The following is a 16,967-nucleotide window of genomic DNA, read 5'->3' as shown; positions in this document are numbered from 1 at the left end:
CCTACTCTAATGCCCTGGCCACACAAACGTCAAACGCCGTTAATTATCGCGTTAATTCTAAAACATGTTATAGCATTTTCGCCTTTAATTAGTGGCATGTAAAGGCGATAATGCTATAACATGTTTTAGAATTAACGCGATAATTAACGGCGTTTCTCGTTAGTGTGGCCCGAACATAACAAACGTGAAATGACGTTGTTAGAGCAGGACGCGGCATTCTCGTCTGATTGAGTCTCAAAACCGTTTCGTGGTACGGGCCCTGATGCGCTCGTGTTTGCCCGTTTTGACACATAATATATAATAATAAATAATAATAAAGTTTAAAACTTTGGGCTTCCTTGCGTTTGCTTCGATACAAACGAGCGTGACTTACAAGAATATCGGACAGCGGACTGCACTGTTAGCCGGCCCCAATCCAATACGATCAATTATTGTATTGTGCAATATCACGCTTCAATTTTATTAAACAGTCTATTTGACAACTAGCTGTTGCCCGCGGCTTCGTCCGCGTTAGCGAAATGTGATAACAATAAACAAAGATAATAAAAAAGAGGAAAAAATCCCCTTTTTAGGGTTCCTTTACAAACAAAAGTGAAATATATCCTCCTCCTTTTCGGAAGTCGGTTAAAAAGTAGCCTAAGTTATTCCTTACAACATCAGCTATGTGCCTAAAAAAGTCCCGTCAAAATTGCTCCAGCCATTTCAGAGATTATCCGGAACAAACAGAAAGACATACAGACAAAAATTGTAAAAAATGTTGTTTTGGTGTCTGTAGCCTATATACATTCATATATTACCAACAGACACTCCAATTTTATTTATATGTATACATATATGTATAGATTAGATTGAAGACGCGCGATGTTCAACTCTAGACGGTCAATAATATTACGCAATACGCTATATTAGCTCGTCTAGGGGTCTTAGAAGGACATAGGAGGGTAAGAAAAAGATAAATTAATTTAAAAATAACATAAGTTTATTACATGTAATGAAATAAAAATATACTATAAACTTTTGTCTCATGAATAACCGATTTATTAGTTAGTGGGCTCCTACCCGAACAACCTTACAGTAGCTTCTACTTCAATAGTGATGTGACCTAGCGGTGCGTTATATCGATATTTTTGGACATCTCAACTATCGATACTTTTCATTAGTCGATACTCGATAAATATATTTTAGTAACAGAGAGACAAGAGTGTGCCGATGTCATAAAAGTGTATAATATTTAAGATATATACATAATACAACGTATAAAACCAAGTTGTAATTATTATTTTAATATTACGTAGATTAGTATCTAATATTTTGTAGGTACAATCATGGCAAAACATATTCGAATATATAAAAAATACAGATTCACATCACTATTGTTCATTTAAATAATTTTCAAATGTTACTTTATAAAATATACAAAATATACATTTATAGACGCAAGTAATTGAAATTCAGCCAAATTATTGTTTGTTTAACACGATTTTAGAATTACTCATGTCTATTGTCTAAAAGATAAAATATAGCTTGGAATAATTATTATTTTAGCGACACAATCACTTTAAAATTTAAATCATTATCATTACACCTCCAAGTTGGATTTTTATTATTCCAAGCTATTTAATAACATACAAGTTTCATTTGAAAACCGTTTAACGATAATCTAAACATCGATAACACTGACATCGTGACCGAAACAAGCTGGGTGGATCAAGCTCCAAACACTACTAAAAAGATCTACCGAATTAAAAAAACTCCGACTCGCTAAGAATTTTAACTTGTTATATTCCTTATACCAAAATATATTATTATGGCTTGAGTGTTTCAAGATACATATAATATCTATATTAATATATTTATTTTCGTGTTATATTCTATTTAACCTAGACTTAACATTAAGATGATTGCAACACTTATAGGATCGCAACATGTCATTTTAGAGATCTGATTTGTAATGTTCAATTTGATATCTTTTGAAAGTAGCGTTTTGGCGTTAATATTGAGTATTAAAAATATCACAACACACAATTTTTAAAACAAGTTTAAGCCTCTCTGCAACGAAAATTTATTTGGAAGTAGTGTTTGTTATTCGAGAATTCATATTTTATGCGCCAAAAATATATTTAAATTATCTTATGCGCAAAAACAACAAATTTATTTATTATAATATGAAGAAGAAAACACGTTTATCGATACCAAAAAGAACATCACTATAAAACAAAATGACGCCGCGAATTTCTCACACTCGTCGCATCGACAGAAATGCCGTTATTTGGTTAAGAAACAGTTACGGAGGTAATGCGAGTTGTAACAGTATGACGAACCATAATACACAATGGGGCATTTGATAAAAACTTTATAGGAATTAAAAAGAAAAAAGATAAATAAAATTATTTTCTTCCTCTTTTTCGCTAATGCTAGAGGCGTCAGTGGCAAAGACGCGACGAACATAATTCAGCAACACAATGTTTTATTCTAGCTATACAACCAGTAAAATTAAAAAACATTGGTATTTATCAAATTCCCAATTATAATGATTCTTGTATTACATATTAATATTACTTAAGAGGAAACATTCAAAAACGGCATGTAAGGTGTTTAGATCATACTAAGGAATTCTATTGGGACATACAGTTGATTTTGTTTGGCTCCAACAAACAAGACCAGTGTTGCCATGCTAAAAAAAACTAACCATAGACAATTGTGCTAAAATAAAATATGTCGTCCTAAGTACTACAATTTCTCTTCTGACATGTACCCCTCCTAGAGGAAAATCACAGTTGGAGACGAAAACAATTGGACAAGTGTTGCCATATAAAGTTCTACGATATGGTAGTTTCCGGGACAAAAACATGACACATTCGTTTTTTAAAAATTAACACTATTAAAAAATTAAATACCTATGAGATAAGTGATGACTGCCGGCCCCGCACGAGCTAAGTTCAATTTATGCTATGGGGACAGAATTAAAATATATTTACAAAATGCCAATTCCGCGCAGTGTTGCCAGGTTATTGTGTGAGTCTAGCGTGACAATTTGTATGGTGAACCTAACATAGCTCCTTTATTTCCTTAGCTTGAATAAATCATTACATACGATAACCTATGTTTAGAGTTGCCAGGATCATAAATGGAATTTAAAAACACATAATACTTTAGAGCATAGCAATATACAGTATTGACTAATTTTGAATTTAGCACAACCGTTTGTACCGTATGATGCGATCTTACTAAAAATTTAAAATTTTGTTCCCTATGATGTCGATATTTTCCCAGCAACTCTCTATTCTAAACCATCGCTGATACCGATCCATAACTTTAAGTGAACACCATATTATATCATATTGCTACTAAGCGTTAAACGACCATAGACAAGCCATAGACACATCTAATGAACTTTTCCGACACACCAATATTTAAAATACAATTTACAATCGAGATAAAAGTTGTAGTCCACTGTAATGAGCAGTTTCGAATCTAAATCTAAAATTGGCATAACATGGTCCGTAGATATTTATCCATGGCGTAATTCAAATGGCAAAATCCAGTGGTCACAGTGACGATTGATAATTAAAAAAACCTTATTGTCTCTGGTTACGCCATGGTTTCGAACAGTGGACAATATACACAACTCTCTCTTTTTAATCTCGACAAAACGCTCTTGCCACAAGCTTAGCATTAAAATTAATTTCGTTACCATTTAACTCGACGAGTAACTATAAAGGACAAGAAAATTTGCTTGTGGCAAGGGCGGCTAAAATTACATCGAATTTCGAAAATACCATAGACAATTCATACATTTATAATAAACGGTGTTATCATACGAGAAAAGACACCTACAATTTAAATACTTTAAAGCTTTTTATAATTACACGCCGAAAACATGATTATAACCTAACCGCTGCCAGTTACCATCATAAAAAATTCGGTTAAATACGAAAAATCTACCATATGGGTAAATTCAAAAGAATTTCAATCAACAAACTGTTAAGACGGTTAAAGAAACGTTGGACAAGATCAATACAATTTAGAATCGCACTGCATCCATGGCCATTAAAATAAATAATAAAAAAAGAATTTTATCATCTGGCAACACTAACACGCGACGGGCAACACCGGCATGCGTTATAACTCCATGTCGTGCGCCTCGTCGTCGCTGAAGTCGGACATAGAGGACTCGGTGTCGCTGCCCGCGGCGGCGCCGGCGCCGGTGATGGCGTCCTTCTCGAGCAACGCCTCCTCCGTGGCGAAGCGGCGGACGTAGTCTGGAATGACGAGGCAAATATGAGTAAGTATATTGTGTTCCGAAACTGCAAAAAAGCCGGTCCTGTGCCTGATCTCTCGCCAGTCGTGTTGGTCTTCCGTCCCACTGGGTTATGACTGGCTTCATGAGGGGCGTATATCACTATATTATATATATTTTTTTTTGTTCCGCATTGTATGAATAATTCCATTTCCTATGCTAAGTTGCAGACCACAGCTAAGCTCAGTTTCAATAAATTTTGATCCAAATGCAAGCAAGAAAATATTGCACCGTTGTTATAATTAATTACGGCCCAGTGGGCACTGTGCTTCGTTTACATTTATACTAAAATTTTTTAAAGGAAGCCGGGGGCTAGACGTGTGGTGTGAGTATGTCAGTAGTCTCACCTGAGACTTTCTTCTTGTACTCCTCCGGTTTGTGGAGGTACATGGCGGCGGCGTCGCCGTTCAGCGGGTCGATGGGGTTCGGGTACGTCAGCAGCTGCGGCAGGAACGACTCAAAGATGTTCGACAGGTCTGCAAAACCAAGATTATAATTGATTAACAGGTTCACTTCCGGCCACGCACCGATGCGAGGTGCGATGCGCGAGCTTAGAAAATGTCATTTTATTCCATCAAATAGCTAGTATATTATTATCTATGCACATATAGTGCGTCAAGAATGTCTAGGAGGCGAAACTTTTTTCGCCTCCTAGACATTCTTGACGCACTATACCGCCTTTCGCACAATCGCCATAGTAGCAGGCAATTAAACGTTTGTTTTATCAATTTTATTTGTTTATTTTATTGTATAATGCAATTCTAAGTAGCCTGAGTAAGTATTATGTGGTATAATAAAACAACAATTTTACTTAAACCTTATGTTTACGTAAACAATGAACTGTCAGAGAAATCTATCATATAACGCGCCTAGCAATGATTGATGCTTTGAGGATCAAAATTAAAAATGTTTTATTCCCAATACCCCGGTATTGCTATAGTCAATTTCCTCTCTCACTTTTTGCCATCAGATCCTGGTAGACCTATAGCAACACAAGAGCGAAAAGAGTTTTAGTCCAAACTGACATAATATGAGAACTTTTCACGTGAGAACTTTCCGACGATCGTGAATCAGGGGGGCTGATACGTGTAAGGCTAATCTTACAGACTATTAGTGTCTAAACACACCATGCCGAAGAAACGCAGCCGAAGTTCGACAAGATTACGCCTGCAAGAAGCCGATGAGACTGCACAAAGCGACAATACTGCAGCGGACTAATGGCAACGACCCGACACGTTACAACCATAACTTTTTTCATGAAGTTATATTAGTGAAGCCGAACTACGCGGCAGCGGCGCTACGCGTCACTAAACATCGGTGCTGTGGAACATAAGTTTTTTTTTAAACGTTTATTTTGCACAACACACAACACAATATTTACAAACAGACTCTCGTCTTTTATGTATCCCTGTTCTCTCGAACAGGGATACAATACAATAATAATTATTCCCGGTCCCTTATTTTTAATCCCCGGGAAGAGTTTGTCGAGCGGCTCCGCTGCTTCGTATAGGGTCGCTTATTGCGGTCTCGACTCTCGCCATAAGCGTCGGCAAGTGAGAACTTAGAAGAGTACCTATTAGTCTGTTCCTCGATATTATAATTTATACCTAGTAGGTAGACACACCTCACTTCTAGTCCACTTAGAAGCCAGATTCGCGCTATAAACTATGGTCTCATAGACCTTTACTGTCTTACCAATCTTACCATACACCATCAAATGCAGTCCCATGGACCTGTATCTAGATTCTAGTGTGTGCGCTCACCGTATAGCGCCGTCCACACTTGGTTGACGAGGCACACGGTCGCGGAGACCTTGGCGACGTTATACTTTGGTCGCGCGGTCCCGGGGATCTGTAACTGCTATCTGGGTGACCCACATAGCTACTGTCTTACCGTACAGCGCCGTCCAGGCCTGGTTGATGACGTCAAGGCACACGGTCCCGGAGACCTCGTCGATGTTGGGGTGATACACCTTGTTCATGAACCCGATGGACGGCGACTTGAACGGGTAGTGGTCCGGCAGGTGCACGCGTACCCGCCACACGCCGCCCTCGTACGGCGCTGCAAAATACAAGTTCGGCTAGTAGAGTCCTCAGCCCCTAGCAAAGATGTCTTCTTTATCGCCTCTGCGTAGAATCGCCAATCAAAATATATGGGACTGACATGACATGAGTCGAATGTCGACTTAATTTTATCGAAATGTATGAAATTGATATAAGTACCAATGTCATCTTTATTGACGATTCTATGAAGAAGCCATAAAGAATACGTGTTGGCTAAAGGGGCTGTAAAACCCTATATCGACGGTCAAATTTTTTGGTGGCTGAATATGCAGCCCTTTTAAGAAGTGTAATTTTTGACGGACCTCCAAAAAAATGAACGTTTCATCTTTTAATGAATCATCTTTAACCCGGAAAAACAATTTGTATATCGCGTTTACGCAGAGCCCCCCCAAGGCCCTTGGCGGAGCCCCAAATGCTTATGATTTGTATGAACTGAAATTTATTGAGTTATATCTTTATATACCTTTTACAGTTCGTAAAATTTACAGCATTAAATATCCATGTTTATGGCATCACGCGTTTAAAATCGAATTATTATGGAAAAATCTTTCAAATAAAAGACGAAATACTTACTTAATAATAGAAACCACTTTATCTGGTCCAAAAGTTTAAAATTTAAAGGGATTTTTCCAATTACTTAATATAAATGAGGGATCCCTGCTATATTTAACTTAACCCCGCGGCTATGTTTAACACTCGCAGGGGCTATTTTAACCTTCGAGGTACAACCTCGGAACTTTGGGGTCTGTCAATAACCCCTACTGCCGTTTGTCCAATGTCAGCGCCAACGGGACGTCAGCGAAAATTAAAATAAAATGTCATTTTATGACCTACGTCCTAGGCCAGGGGTCATCAAATGGCGTACCGCGGTTCGCATTCGGACCGCCGACCCATTGTGTGCGGACCAAGCGTTTTCGAAGATGAACTTCTTTTAAAAATAAATTTTAGTCACGACTTACCGATGAACATCTCCGATACCGTAATTGGCAACAAAAATTGTATCTTTTCTTATTGATATGTAAATAATTAAATACCTTTGTAATTTCCGTATTTACCTTAGTTTATTAGATATTTTTTTTATAAAATGTGTGGACCACGAAGGTCATTTTCATAAAGGGCATTTCTTAAAACGGACCCCGAGCGAAACTAATTGGTGACCCCTGTCCTAGGCTATATAGGTTCTATTTTCTACTGACATTGATCTAGCGCACGCTACTGCAGAGCAGCAGCGGCATGGATATGCCGCCGCTGCTCTGCAGTAGTGGCGTAGAGGATAATGAAACCTATAACAGTGGCACGTGCTCCAGCACGCTACTGGTCACAAAACTAGTATCGAAATTATTCTGCCAACAATGAAGGTTCAAATCCACCTCTGCATAGCGAGCATCAAATTTTGTAACACGCACCGAGTCACAAAAAAATAATTAGACGGCACATGATGGCACGTTTGACTTCTTTAGAAAAAAATCTTCAGAAAAGGGCACGTTGATAGCCTACAGGGCTAGACATGGGAAAGAATCGATATACTGACGGATTTAATCGACAAAATGGCGGATTTTCATTGTCTAACCTTCACTTTGTCTTTGTCAAACTGTCATTTTGTCTATTCTTTCGTCGAAAGAAACCGTTTCTATGGTGACAATGCTACGCCTGGGGAAAAGGTTTGCCATCCCTGGCCTAAGTTATAATGTGCATTTAATACGAATGTTTGTCGGTGACGTCCCGGTGACGTCGGCGATGGACTAACGACCTATCGATCTATCTAGTCTGTCTGGGCCCTGGGGTCGGCAGCCCGACCGCCGTCGGTCGCAGGTTCAAATACCGCTGTAGGTAAACATGAGATAGTGATATGTTTCGTAGTGGAATTGTGAAATCGTTATCTATAAAATATGTATGTTACGAATTTTGAAAATTGGTCTGATGACATTTTTACTGGCGACTAAAGTCCAAATTATGAGGCTATTTACGAAATTTCATATTCATATTATAAATCGGAAAATGTGCCTGTCTGTCTGTTACCTCTTCACGCCCAAACCGCTGAACCGATTTTGCTGAAATTTGGTATGGATGTCTCCGAGAAACCCTTTGAGTCCCGGGAAAGGGCATAGGATACTTTTCATCACGGAAAAATGTACGGTTCCATCGCGATAAACTAATTTTGGTGCAACGGAGTTGCGGGCGTCATCTAGTTTAACACAGTTGTGAGTTGTGCCTAGTCTTATACTGTCGACCAATAAAGAGTACCTCAGACTAATAACTTGAGTACTTTTGTTTTAAAAAGTCCGTTCTAGGCAACCTACACGAGTACGACAATGATTCAGGTTCAAGAACAAACGGCAATCAGTTCAAAAACGAGGTCACACTTGCATTATTACTAATTTATTTTTAATACTACTTTGATTTCATCATGTGATTATTTTTCTTGACAAAAGTCACATTTCATTTTACACTAATTTAACATTTTTTTTGTAATTCAAGGTACAAGAATAGCATAGCAGGGCAGCATGTTTAGCATGACCACAGTAAGGAGTATACAGATTTAAGGAAGAGAATGATAGACTTCCTATCAATCTACAAATTTGAGTATTCATAAACCCTTTTAATTATAACCATGCAGTTAACTGTCTCACTCAGAGACGAATATTAATTAATAATTACTTAACTCTAATTAAATGAGGATTTGACATTAAGTGCCAATCTAACTCTTCTTTTAATTACAATAATTAATACCTCAATCGTGGGAATCGCAGACACAATAGATTTTCAATTGTCATGCGGCAGTCGGGTAGTGCTTGGGGATTGATGGGTTAAGTAATTAATATTCGTCTCCGGCACACATGCAGGTGTTTCATTGTTCAGCACACAGATATTAACCTGGCACCTACTTCCGTAGAATTTCTTTAGAACGGGGTGCCTACTGCCTAGTTAACTTCGTCAAGTTTTGAACATAATAAGCTTGTACTCACTGCCAGGTGGGCCGAAGAATTTGACGCAGAACTCGTTTAGACCGCCGAGTATTGTCACCTCATGCTTACTCTCAATACTGTGAGTTTATGTTAAGGATAAGTATAATATAAAACCATAAATAAATAAACAGCACATAAATTTAAGCAATAAATACATAAACACTATATAATATGCAAATACACACATAAAAACAATAAATATTCAAAAAAAAGTTTGCTTGTATCAAAGGTGCTAGAAATTTGCTCTCCAGGGGAAATGAGCAAGGACAAAGGCTACATTTCATCACATGAAAAGTATGGTACTATTTTTGCAGGCAGAGCTGCAAGCTAGGGCTTGGCCTAACTATAATAAAATCATATATTAAAAACAAAAAAAAACAATGAAAATACCACCTTCATGAAAAATTTGTGTACCTAAGCTTTAATCCTCCAATCGTGGATTCTTGGAAATCTATAGTTATTCTATCGTGTCTCGCTCACCGGTGAGCTTATGGGGCTTGATGGGTTAAATAATTTACCCACATAAAAGAGTTATTGAAGAATTTTTTATGCATTTAAAATAAGAACATACAACAATTATTATATTAAAAAGTTTTCAGACATAGTTTTACCTAAACAAGACTGATAAGATAAGATTCAGTTTACAATAATTGTAGGAAGCAAGATAACAAATGTGTTTCATTTATATTTAGCTATGTTAAGACTGTATGGATACACAACATAGGATTTTTGTGGATGAGAGAAAGAGACAAGTAGTGACAGGTCAACAGCCTATTTAGTAGGCTTTACAAAAAAACCTTAATAATTAAAATAAATGCAAGATCTGCTGTCTTTGTCTCTCATTTTAATATGCCAGACAAAAACAATAAATACATATTGTGTAGTTTTTCGCTATGTATTATTGTAATGTGTGTGTATAAACAGGTTTTAACTATCACCCCAGAGATGTTTAAGAGATATATCTGGACTACATGTTTAAAATGAGGCTGATTTATTTGTTGATTTTCAAATTGTATTGAATGCCTATAAGGACGGCATTATTGTTTTACGATAAAGTCCTTTAATTAGAAATAAAACTATTCATATAGTAATAACTAAAAAAAGCATAAACCATGTTCCATCCACATATTATTTGTATTAAGTATATTATAGAATAACAGTAGATTTCCAAGAATCCACGATTGAAGGATTAAAAAAAGTTGAGAGATAGCAAAAGAATGTAAATGAAAGATGCTTAACACTGTTAGTTTTTAATTGATATTGTGACCAGTAATTTAAGAAAATGGTACTTAATATTATTTCAATACTTTTGTTCGAATGCATTTTATTTTAAATGTAACCAAAAAAATATTGCACAGTAATTATAATATATTTGACTTAGTATTATTTACATTTACTTAGATGAAAAAAATTACAGAAAAAAGAATTTTATTGTAAGTTTGTTAGAACAAAAAAGTGATAATTTCATTCATAAAGAAAAAAAAATTAGAATATTCCATTTAACTTATTTAACCAGTGTTAAAAATCCATGTAAAAAAACAACTTGTTTGTATTCTAAATGAATAAATTAACAATAAATATTGTACTATTTCCTTATTTGAAGTTGTTTGTCTACATGCTGGTGTTAAGCAGGCATTTAATTAACAGTTGATAAACAAAATAATATTATACTTTGCATCTACTATTTGGCAGATTACCAACAGTATCAGCATCCTATTTCTGTTAAAAATTTAAAAATAAAGGTGTCAACTGTTTTGTACTGAATTCCTCCTAATTATGTTATGTCCTTTGTTAAGTATTAGCAATAATTACAACTACATTACTACAAGGCCAGTGATTATACTGAATATTAAATGAGTAATTACATACATAACTTTCAATTCTATTTGAATTTAGAATTTCTAGTAGCGACCATAACACGAAAAGTCGTGGATTCTACGTAATAAAAAAATGCGCAATTCAGACCGTGGCCTACATTGGGATTACGAAATATCACAGTCAAGGAAGAGAACACCGTTCGCTCGTATCTCGATTTGTGAGTTTATCTAAGCGTTATATATAGATATATAGACCTACGGATACAAAGAATACACAACCCTTTTATAGAGCTTTATATTCCCATACATTCGTTCATTGTGATAAAGGGATAAACATAAGATAGGTCAAATAAATCGGGCACATAAATGAGCTCTATCGATTTTTGTATTGTATCGTGACAATCAGCTGATGGCCCTTCAACTACCTACATATTTACATGGAGGCCCAACGCAATAGGGTCTTTGTATGAGATAACAAAGGATACAGTTTTATGACGTCCGTGTCCATACGACGTTTCCCAGCGCTCGGTGACGACATCTTCGTGATCTATTTCGAATAAATCACTGTATCGAACACCAGTACAAACACTCACTCAACTCAGAGATAAAAATTTGTCGTCCACTACCAGCAATCAGAAAAATAACATTGGAGAAAAACAATGGACACGGAACGGACCATAGACTTTTATTTTTCGAAGGTGATGTGTAATGAAAAATTGTTGCCATAAGAAAAATCAAATATCAATACTTTAAAATTTCTCACTATTTAGCTTATTTCAACATCTCCTAGATGTTATTAAGTTCATTTAGCCTATGTTGCATCACACCTGACTGTTATCTAAATTCTATTCAGCGTTAAAAGTATTTTAAAAGAAGTGGGAGAGATTTTCACTTTTTAATTATAGAAAAGCTATATCGTCTATGCTCTCCCACCAAAGACAATATAGAGGAAAATGCGTCAAATAAAAAAAATACAATTGAATTGCAGTGTTGCCAGATCAGGGGATTTCCCCCTAGATTTAGGGGGTTTTCGACCAAGTTAGGGGCAAAAATATTTAGGGGTATTGTAAATGAAAATTTAGTGCTGGTGTCTGTACACGGGTGGCGGGACTTTTTGTCATAAGAAACACACTCGCGTAAAAGTTAATTAAAATATATTGAAAGAAACACATTAAAACACTAAATTATGACAATAAAACAAAATTGTAAATATTAAACTAATGAAATTAAATATAAAATATGCGAAAACCAGTTAGCGCGCGGAGCTCGGAAAATTCTCTCCTGCTTCTATCATTCTATTTTTATTTGAATTTTAAAATTCCGCGGCAAACTCCTTCTTCCCCTTTTTATACTTGAAGAGCACAGGGAAAGAACGATCAAAGTCACCCTAAAACTGCTTTGAGGTTAATAATGCCATCTAGTTCGTAAGACGCTAAGCTTGCCTGTCACTAAGCATGAAAAGAATATAAACGTACAAAGTCACGATAAATTACGTTTTATTTTTTTACATAAAAGTTATTAGTGATCATAGTTTAAGCGGTAAAAGTTAAAAACGATCAGAGTCCGTGGACTTTGATCGTTCTTACAAGTTTTCGAACGAATAGTCAAACGTCAGTTGACGTTCTCATGCTCTTATTTACTAAAAAATAAAAATATTTTATATTTTTAATGAGATTTATTTAATATTTTTCCAGTTCAGGGCCAAACCTAAATCATATAAATCATATAAATGTCACAGAGCATGAGACCGTCAACTACTTATGAGGACTTATGACTCATAACGTACATAAGAGTCCTATAAGTTAAGAAATCATTTATCTTCTAATTTATAAAAAATGACTTTGATCATTCTTTCCCTGTACTCTTGTCTCTTCACTTTATTAACAAAATCTAGCAAGTGCTTTGGCATTGAGGCTGTACGCCGTTGCCTCAATGCAATACTTGTGTACTATTATTATTATTTGCTATAGGGGATTTTTAGGGGAAATTCAAAATACACGTCAAATACAGTTTTTTTTTTTGCCAAATATCACGTTCCTAATATTTTTTTACCATCTTTAAATTACTTGAGCGCCATAACAACTAATCGAGGTCGAGATTCGAGATGTTGAAAAGATGAATACAGTTCGGCAAGGCTTTAAATGAATATATCAATGATGTCAATGGGCACTACTGGTAAAGGAGAACTGTCAAAAATGACATTTTTGTATGATAAAAGCGTTACTTCCTTTTCTCGCCACGTTTTTATAAAGCCTTGTCAAGCTGTAATAAAGTTTAGTAATATATTTTTATTGAATATTAAAAGAAAAAGTAATCTAGGGGATTTCTAGGGGGAAATCAAATTAATTCAGGTCAGGGGTATGGCGCCAATGAAGAAGGAAACAGATGGAGGCGACATAACTACAAAAAAGTGTGGCCGGCGCTATATTGCCAAGAACTAAACATGGCGGTCTATAGTGATGGGACACTCGATTGATATTTGTCGAGGACATCGATAAACTAACATGTTATGAGTGAGCGTCCTGTTATATTATATTGGTATCAAAAATGTTTTTTTTTATACTATATAAAAAAAAATATCATTTTTGGATATTTTGTCTCTATGTATATATGCCTATTTTATCTCTATGTACATAGAGACAAAATAGGCAAATATGGTTTTTTTTATAAAGGAGCCTCCTTAATTTTAATAAAACTATTTAATTTATTTTAAGTTTATTAATTATTATTTAAGTTGCCATTATTGATATCGGGCAAAAATTACAAAAAAATCGGACAAATACTAGTTGTACTCGCGCACGAAGTGTTTACAGTTTATTTTAATTTTACCATCAATTATTATTATTATTAAAGTATGTATACAATTGAGTATTTTGTGAACATTTCAAGTGCCTATTTTTTTCGCGATATATCGAGACCGATATTGATATTTTTTCAAATATCGATGTATCGACATATCGATATTTTCTTTCAATTTCGACATCCCTATAATACGACACTTTGACAGTTTATGTACCTCGGAGAACCGGAACATAAAATGGCGGACCAGCCACAGTATTTTGATTTGGTAGAGACCATTATGCCGAGTCCACTTATAAAAGTCAATGAATGGCGCCGAGACCATCTGTGATCTGGCAACACTGTTGAATTGTCTACGCTACGCCCGTTTTCCACTGAAACTTCGCGTGTGCTCGTAAAATATTAAAAATTACTCGTTCTAATTATAGAATTATCGTACTTTTGCATCCCACAGTTCGCGTAGAAAACGCGCTGCTGCGAGCTCGAGCTTCGTGTGCGCCTGCCGAGTGCAAAAACATGTGTTTCGATGTGAATATTAGTTGATGACACCAACAGTGGATGAATGTCAACAAATTATAATTATTTTAGATTTTCGTTGCTAAAGTGTTGTTGACTTCGTCTTCGAGTGTGACGAGGCTGAGGGTAGTGCCGGTCGGGTGGTGTAATTCAAGGATTCGAGATAGCGGCAGTGCAGTGTCTGTTGGACTTCCGGTCGTAATGAGGGTTCGGTGAACAGTAATCATCGTGTGAACTGGTAGCGGGATGGCCAATCCTACGATCGCGGTCTCTTTTGACCAAAATGACATGTCCAGGTAAGACCAGCACAGTCTCAACCACCTACAAAATCTAACCTTATGTTGCCTATCATTCCCTCAATGCAAGGAAACTTTTATACTTATATCGTATATTGATAATTTGTTTCTATTTACATGGTAAAAGAATGAGCTTAATGTCCAAACTTAAAAATTCTACCGATAATGTTATGGAAGAACTTTGACCACAGTATATCTTGATAGTGAGAAAGCAAACAAAACAAACTACGGTAATTACAGAAGAATAATTGATGGTTTTACAGTTTCTACAGCTTTAAACACAGTTCATGATTTGTGTTGGCCGTACATACTTTCACACTTGTAATGGTAATAGGTTCTGCATAACTAATTATCTAGACATAAAGTAAACCTAGTTAATGGATTATTTAAACTGCAATTTTCCTATAAATAACAAAAGTTCTCAAGTTAATTAATTCTCTTTAAACTTAGTCTCACATTTCAATAGGGTTTTCCAAGACCAACGGTTCTCAAACTTTTTGTGGTGGATCCCATAAGACAAATGAGATTTCCGACATAACCCCAAAATACAAGAAAAAGTTGCATTTTGTAAAACATTTCTGTAAGTAATTATTTAAACTCAAGCAAATTGATGGAAAACTAAATTGGGACACTTATTGATAGCAGACATATTTCTCTTAATATTAGTATTTTAGTAGTTACTAGTGTTCCCCTGGAGCCCCTAAGAGGGCTTGCCCTATGGTTATCCAAGATAATTCTTACTAGGGTGTTCTATTTAACTATTAATTTAAATATAGTTAAATATAACTTTACAAAGTTAACGGACCAGTTTAATGACTGCTCTGATTCTATATAGGTTAACTGCACTATTAAATCCCTAGTCTGGGAACTATATTTTATTTTTATAACTTAATTATTGACATTTTATGTGTTATTTTATGACAATATGTATTCTATTTACTTGTAATGTGTTAATGGTTTCTCAATGGAACCGGCCCCTGTTTTGCCTTTTGTAATAAATTGTGTTACTACTAACTAGCCATCACCTACCTCTGCTACAACTGCTAATTTGCTAAAACTTTTTCCTGATTTTGTAAATTATAATATACAGTAGGGCCTCGTTAATCCGGAGAGGCAAAAACACAACCCATTTCAAATTATCGAGGCGTCCGGATTATAGTATGCAATATTTAATGTTAATAATACACATGTTTTAATCGTTTCATTAATCCATTTTTAAATTTTATATCATACACACAAAATATACATGTTCATAATTACAACCATGTAAGAAATCAGTAAGTTAAAATAAAACATTAGTTAATTCCTTTTGAAAATGTCTGTAATACTCTTCTGTTTATGATTTTCACAATTCATTTCAAAAGCTCAGTCTCTAAGTTAATGGAGAAACATAACTTTGTGCCTATCAAATTTGTTATCTTCAGCCCATTTTAAAGCAATGTTTAAAGCTCCGGCCGGCCGGATTACAGCGATCACTGAACAAGCAGGAGTCCGGATTACCGAGGCCCTACTGCGGGGCTAAAATGGTCGCTTTGAAGATTCATGATATGAATCATAATATGATTCATGTTTCTAAAATCGCAAAATGCAACTCTGCTTGCAATTCATTTCTGTATTTTTGTACAAGATTTGACATTTGTCAGTTTGACAGTTTTGACAATTCATTTGCTGAATTGATTGATAGGAATTGCTAAATGTGACCATTTTAGCCCCGCTGTAATATGCAAATATTTATTTTAAAAAGTTCTGATTTTGATATTAAAACCATAGATTGAAGCTCATTCAACTTCTAATATTCTGAATATTATTAATTTGTCATGTGTAAGTTGAATATTTGTAAACTGTTGCATATTCATTGGTGGTAAATGGTAATATGTACATTGATACAGTAGCACAGTAGCCAGCACCAGCATGACTGGTTTAGTTGCTGGAACCAGGGATCGGAAACCGGTTTATGTTTCAAACCGGTTTGGGGTCAATGACCGAAACCGATTGAATTCCGGTTTTAGGTTTAGGTTACCGGTTAAAACCGTTTCAATCGAATGAAACCGGTTTTCTGTAAAACCGGTTTGGTAGAACGAAATTAACCGGTTAATTAGAAAGGTAAGTGTCATATTATTATCTATTTTGTAATTCGCATCGTAATTTTTGTCCACGCTCTGTGTCTAAGCTTTGTCTACATAATTATCTTTACTAGAGATCGCCCTATG

General features: G+C 35.5%; 2 protein-coding genes across 2 annotated transcripts in view; one reads left to right on the top strand and one right to left on the bottom strand.

Annotated features, from left to right (window-relative positions):
• Positions 1 to 957: 957 nt before the first annotated feature.
• LOC121736418 (ubiquitin-conjugating enzyme E2 H) lies at positions 958 to 11,833 on the bottom strand. The gene is made up of 5 exons (XM_042127594.1): positions 11,632 to 11,833; positions 9,330 to 9,406; positions 6,194 to 6,361; positions 4,648 to 4,776; positions 958 to 4,262 (listed from the first exon to the last, which is right to left on the bottom strand). The coding sequence occupies exons 1-5, from the start codon at positions 11,682 to 11,684 to the stop codon at positions 4,123 to 4,125; spliced, it is 567 nt and encodes a 188-aa protein (XP_041983528.1). The 5' UTR covers positions 11,685 to 11,833; the 3' UTR covers positions 958 to 4,122.
• Positions 11,834 to 14,307: 2,474 nt separating this feature from the next.
• Positions 14,308 to 16,967, top strand: part of LOC121736433 (adapter molecule Crk) — a 34,800-nt gene continuing 32,140 nt past the window's right edge. The window contains exon 1 of the mRNA XM_042127624.1: positions 14,308 to 14,757. Within this exon, the coding sequence (XP_041983558.1) occupies positions 14,708 to 14,757 (50 nt within the window). The 5' untranslated portion in view covers positions 14,308 to 14,707. The remainder of the gene's footprint in view (positions 14,758 to 16,967) is intronic.

The sequence above is a fragment of the Aricia agestis genome, chromosome 19 (genome assembly GCF_905147365.1).
Source record: "Aricia agestis chromosome 19, ilAriAges1.1, whole genome shotgun sequence".
Taxonomy (NCBI): domain Eukaryota; kingdom Metazoa; phylum Arthropoda; class Insecta; order Lepidoptera; family Lycaenidae; genus Aricia; species Aricia agestis.
This window is presented reverse-complemented; position numbering and strand designations above follow the sequence as displayed.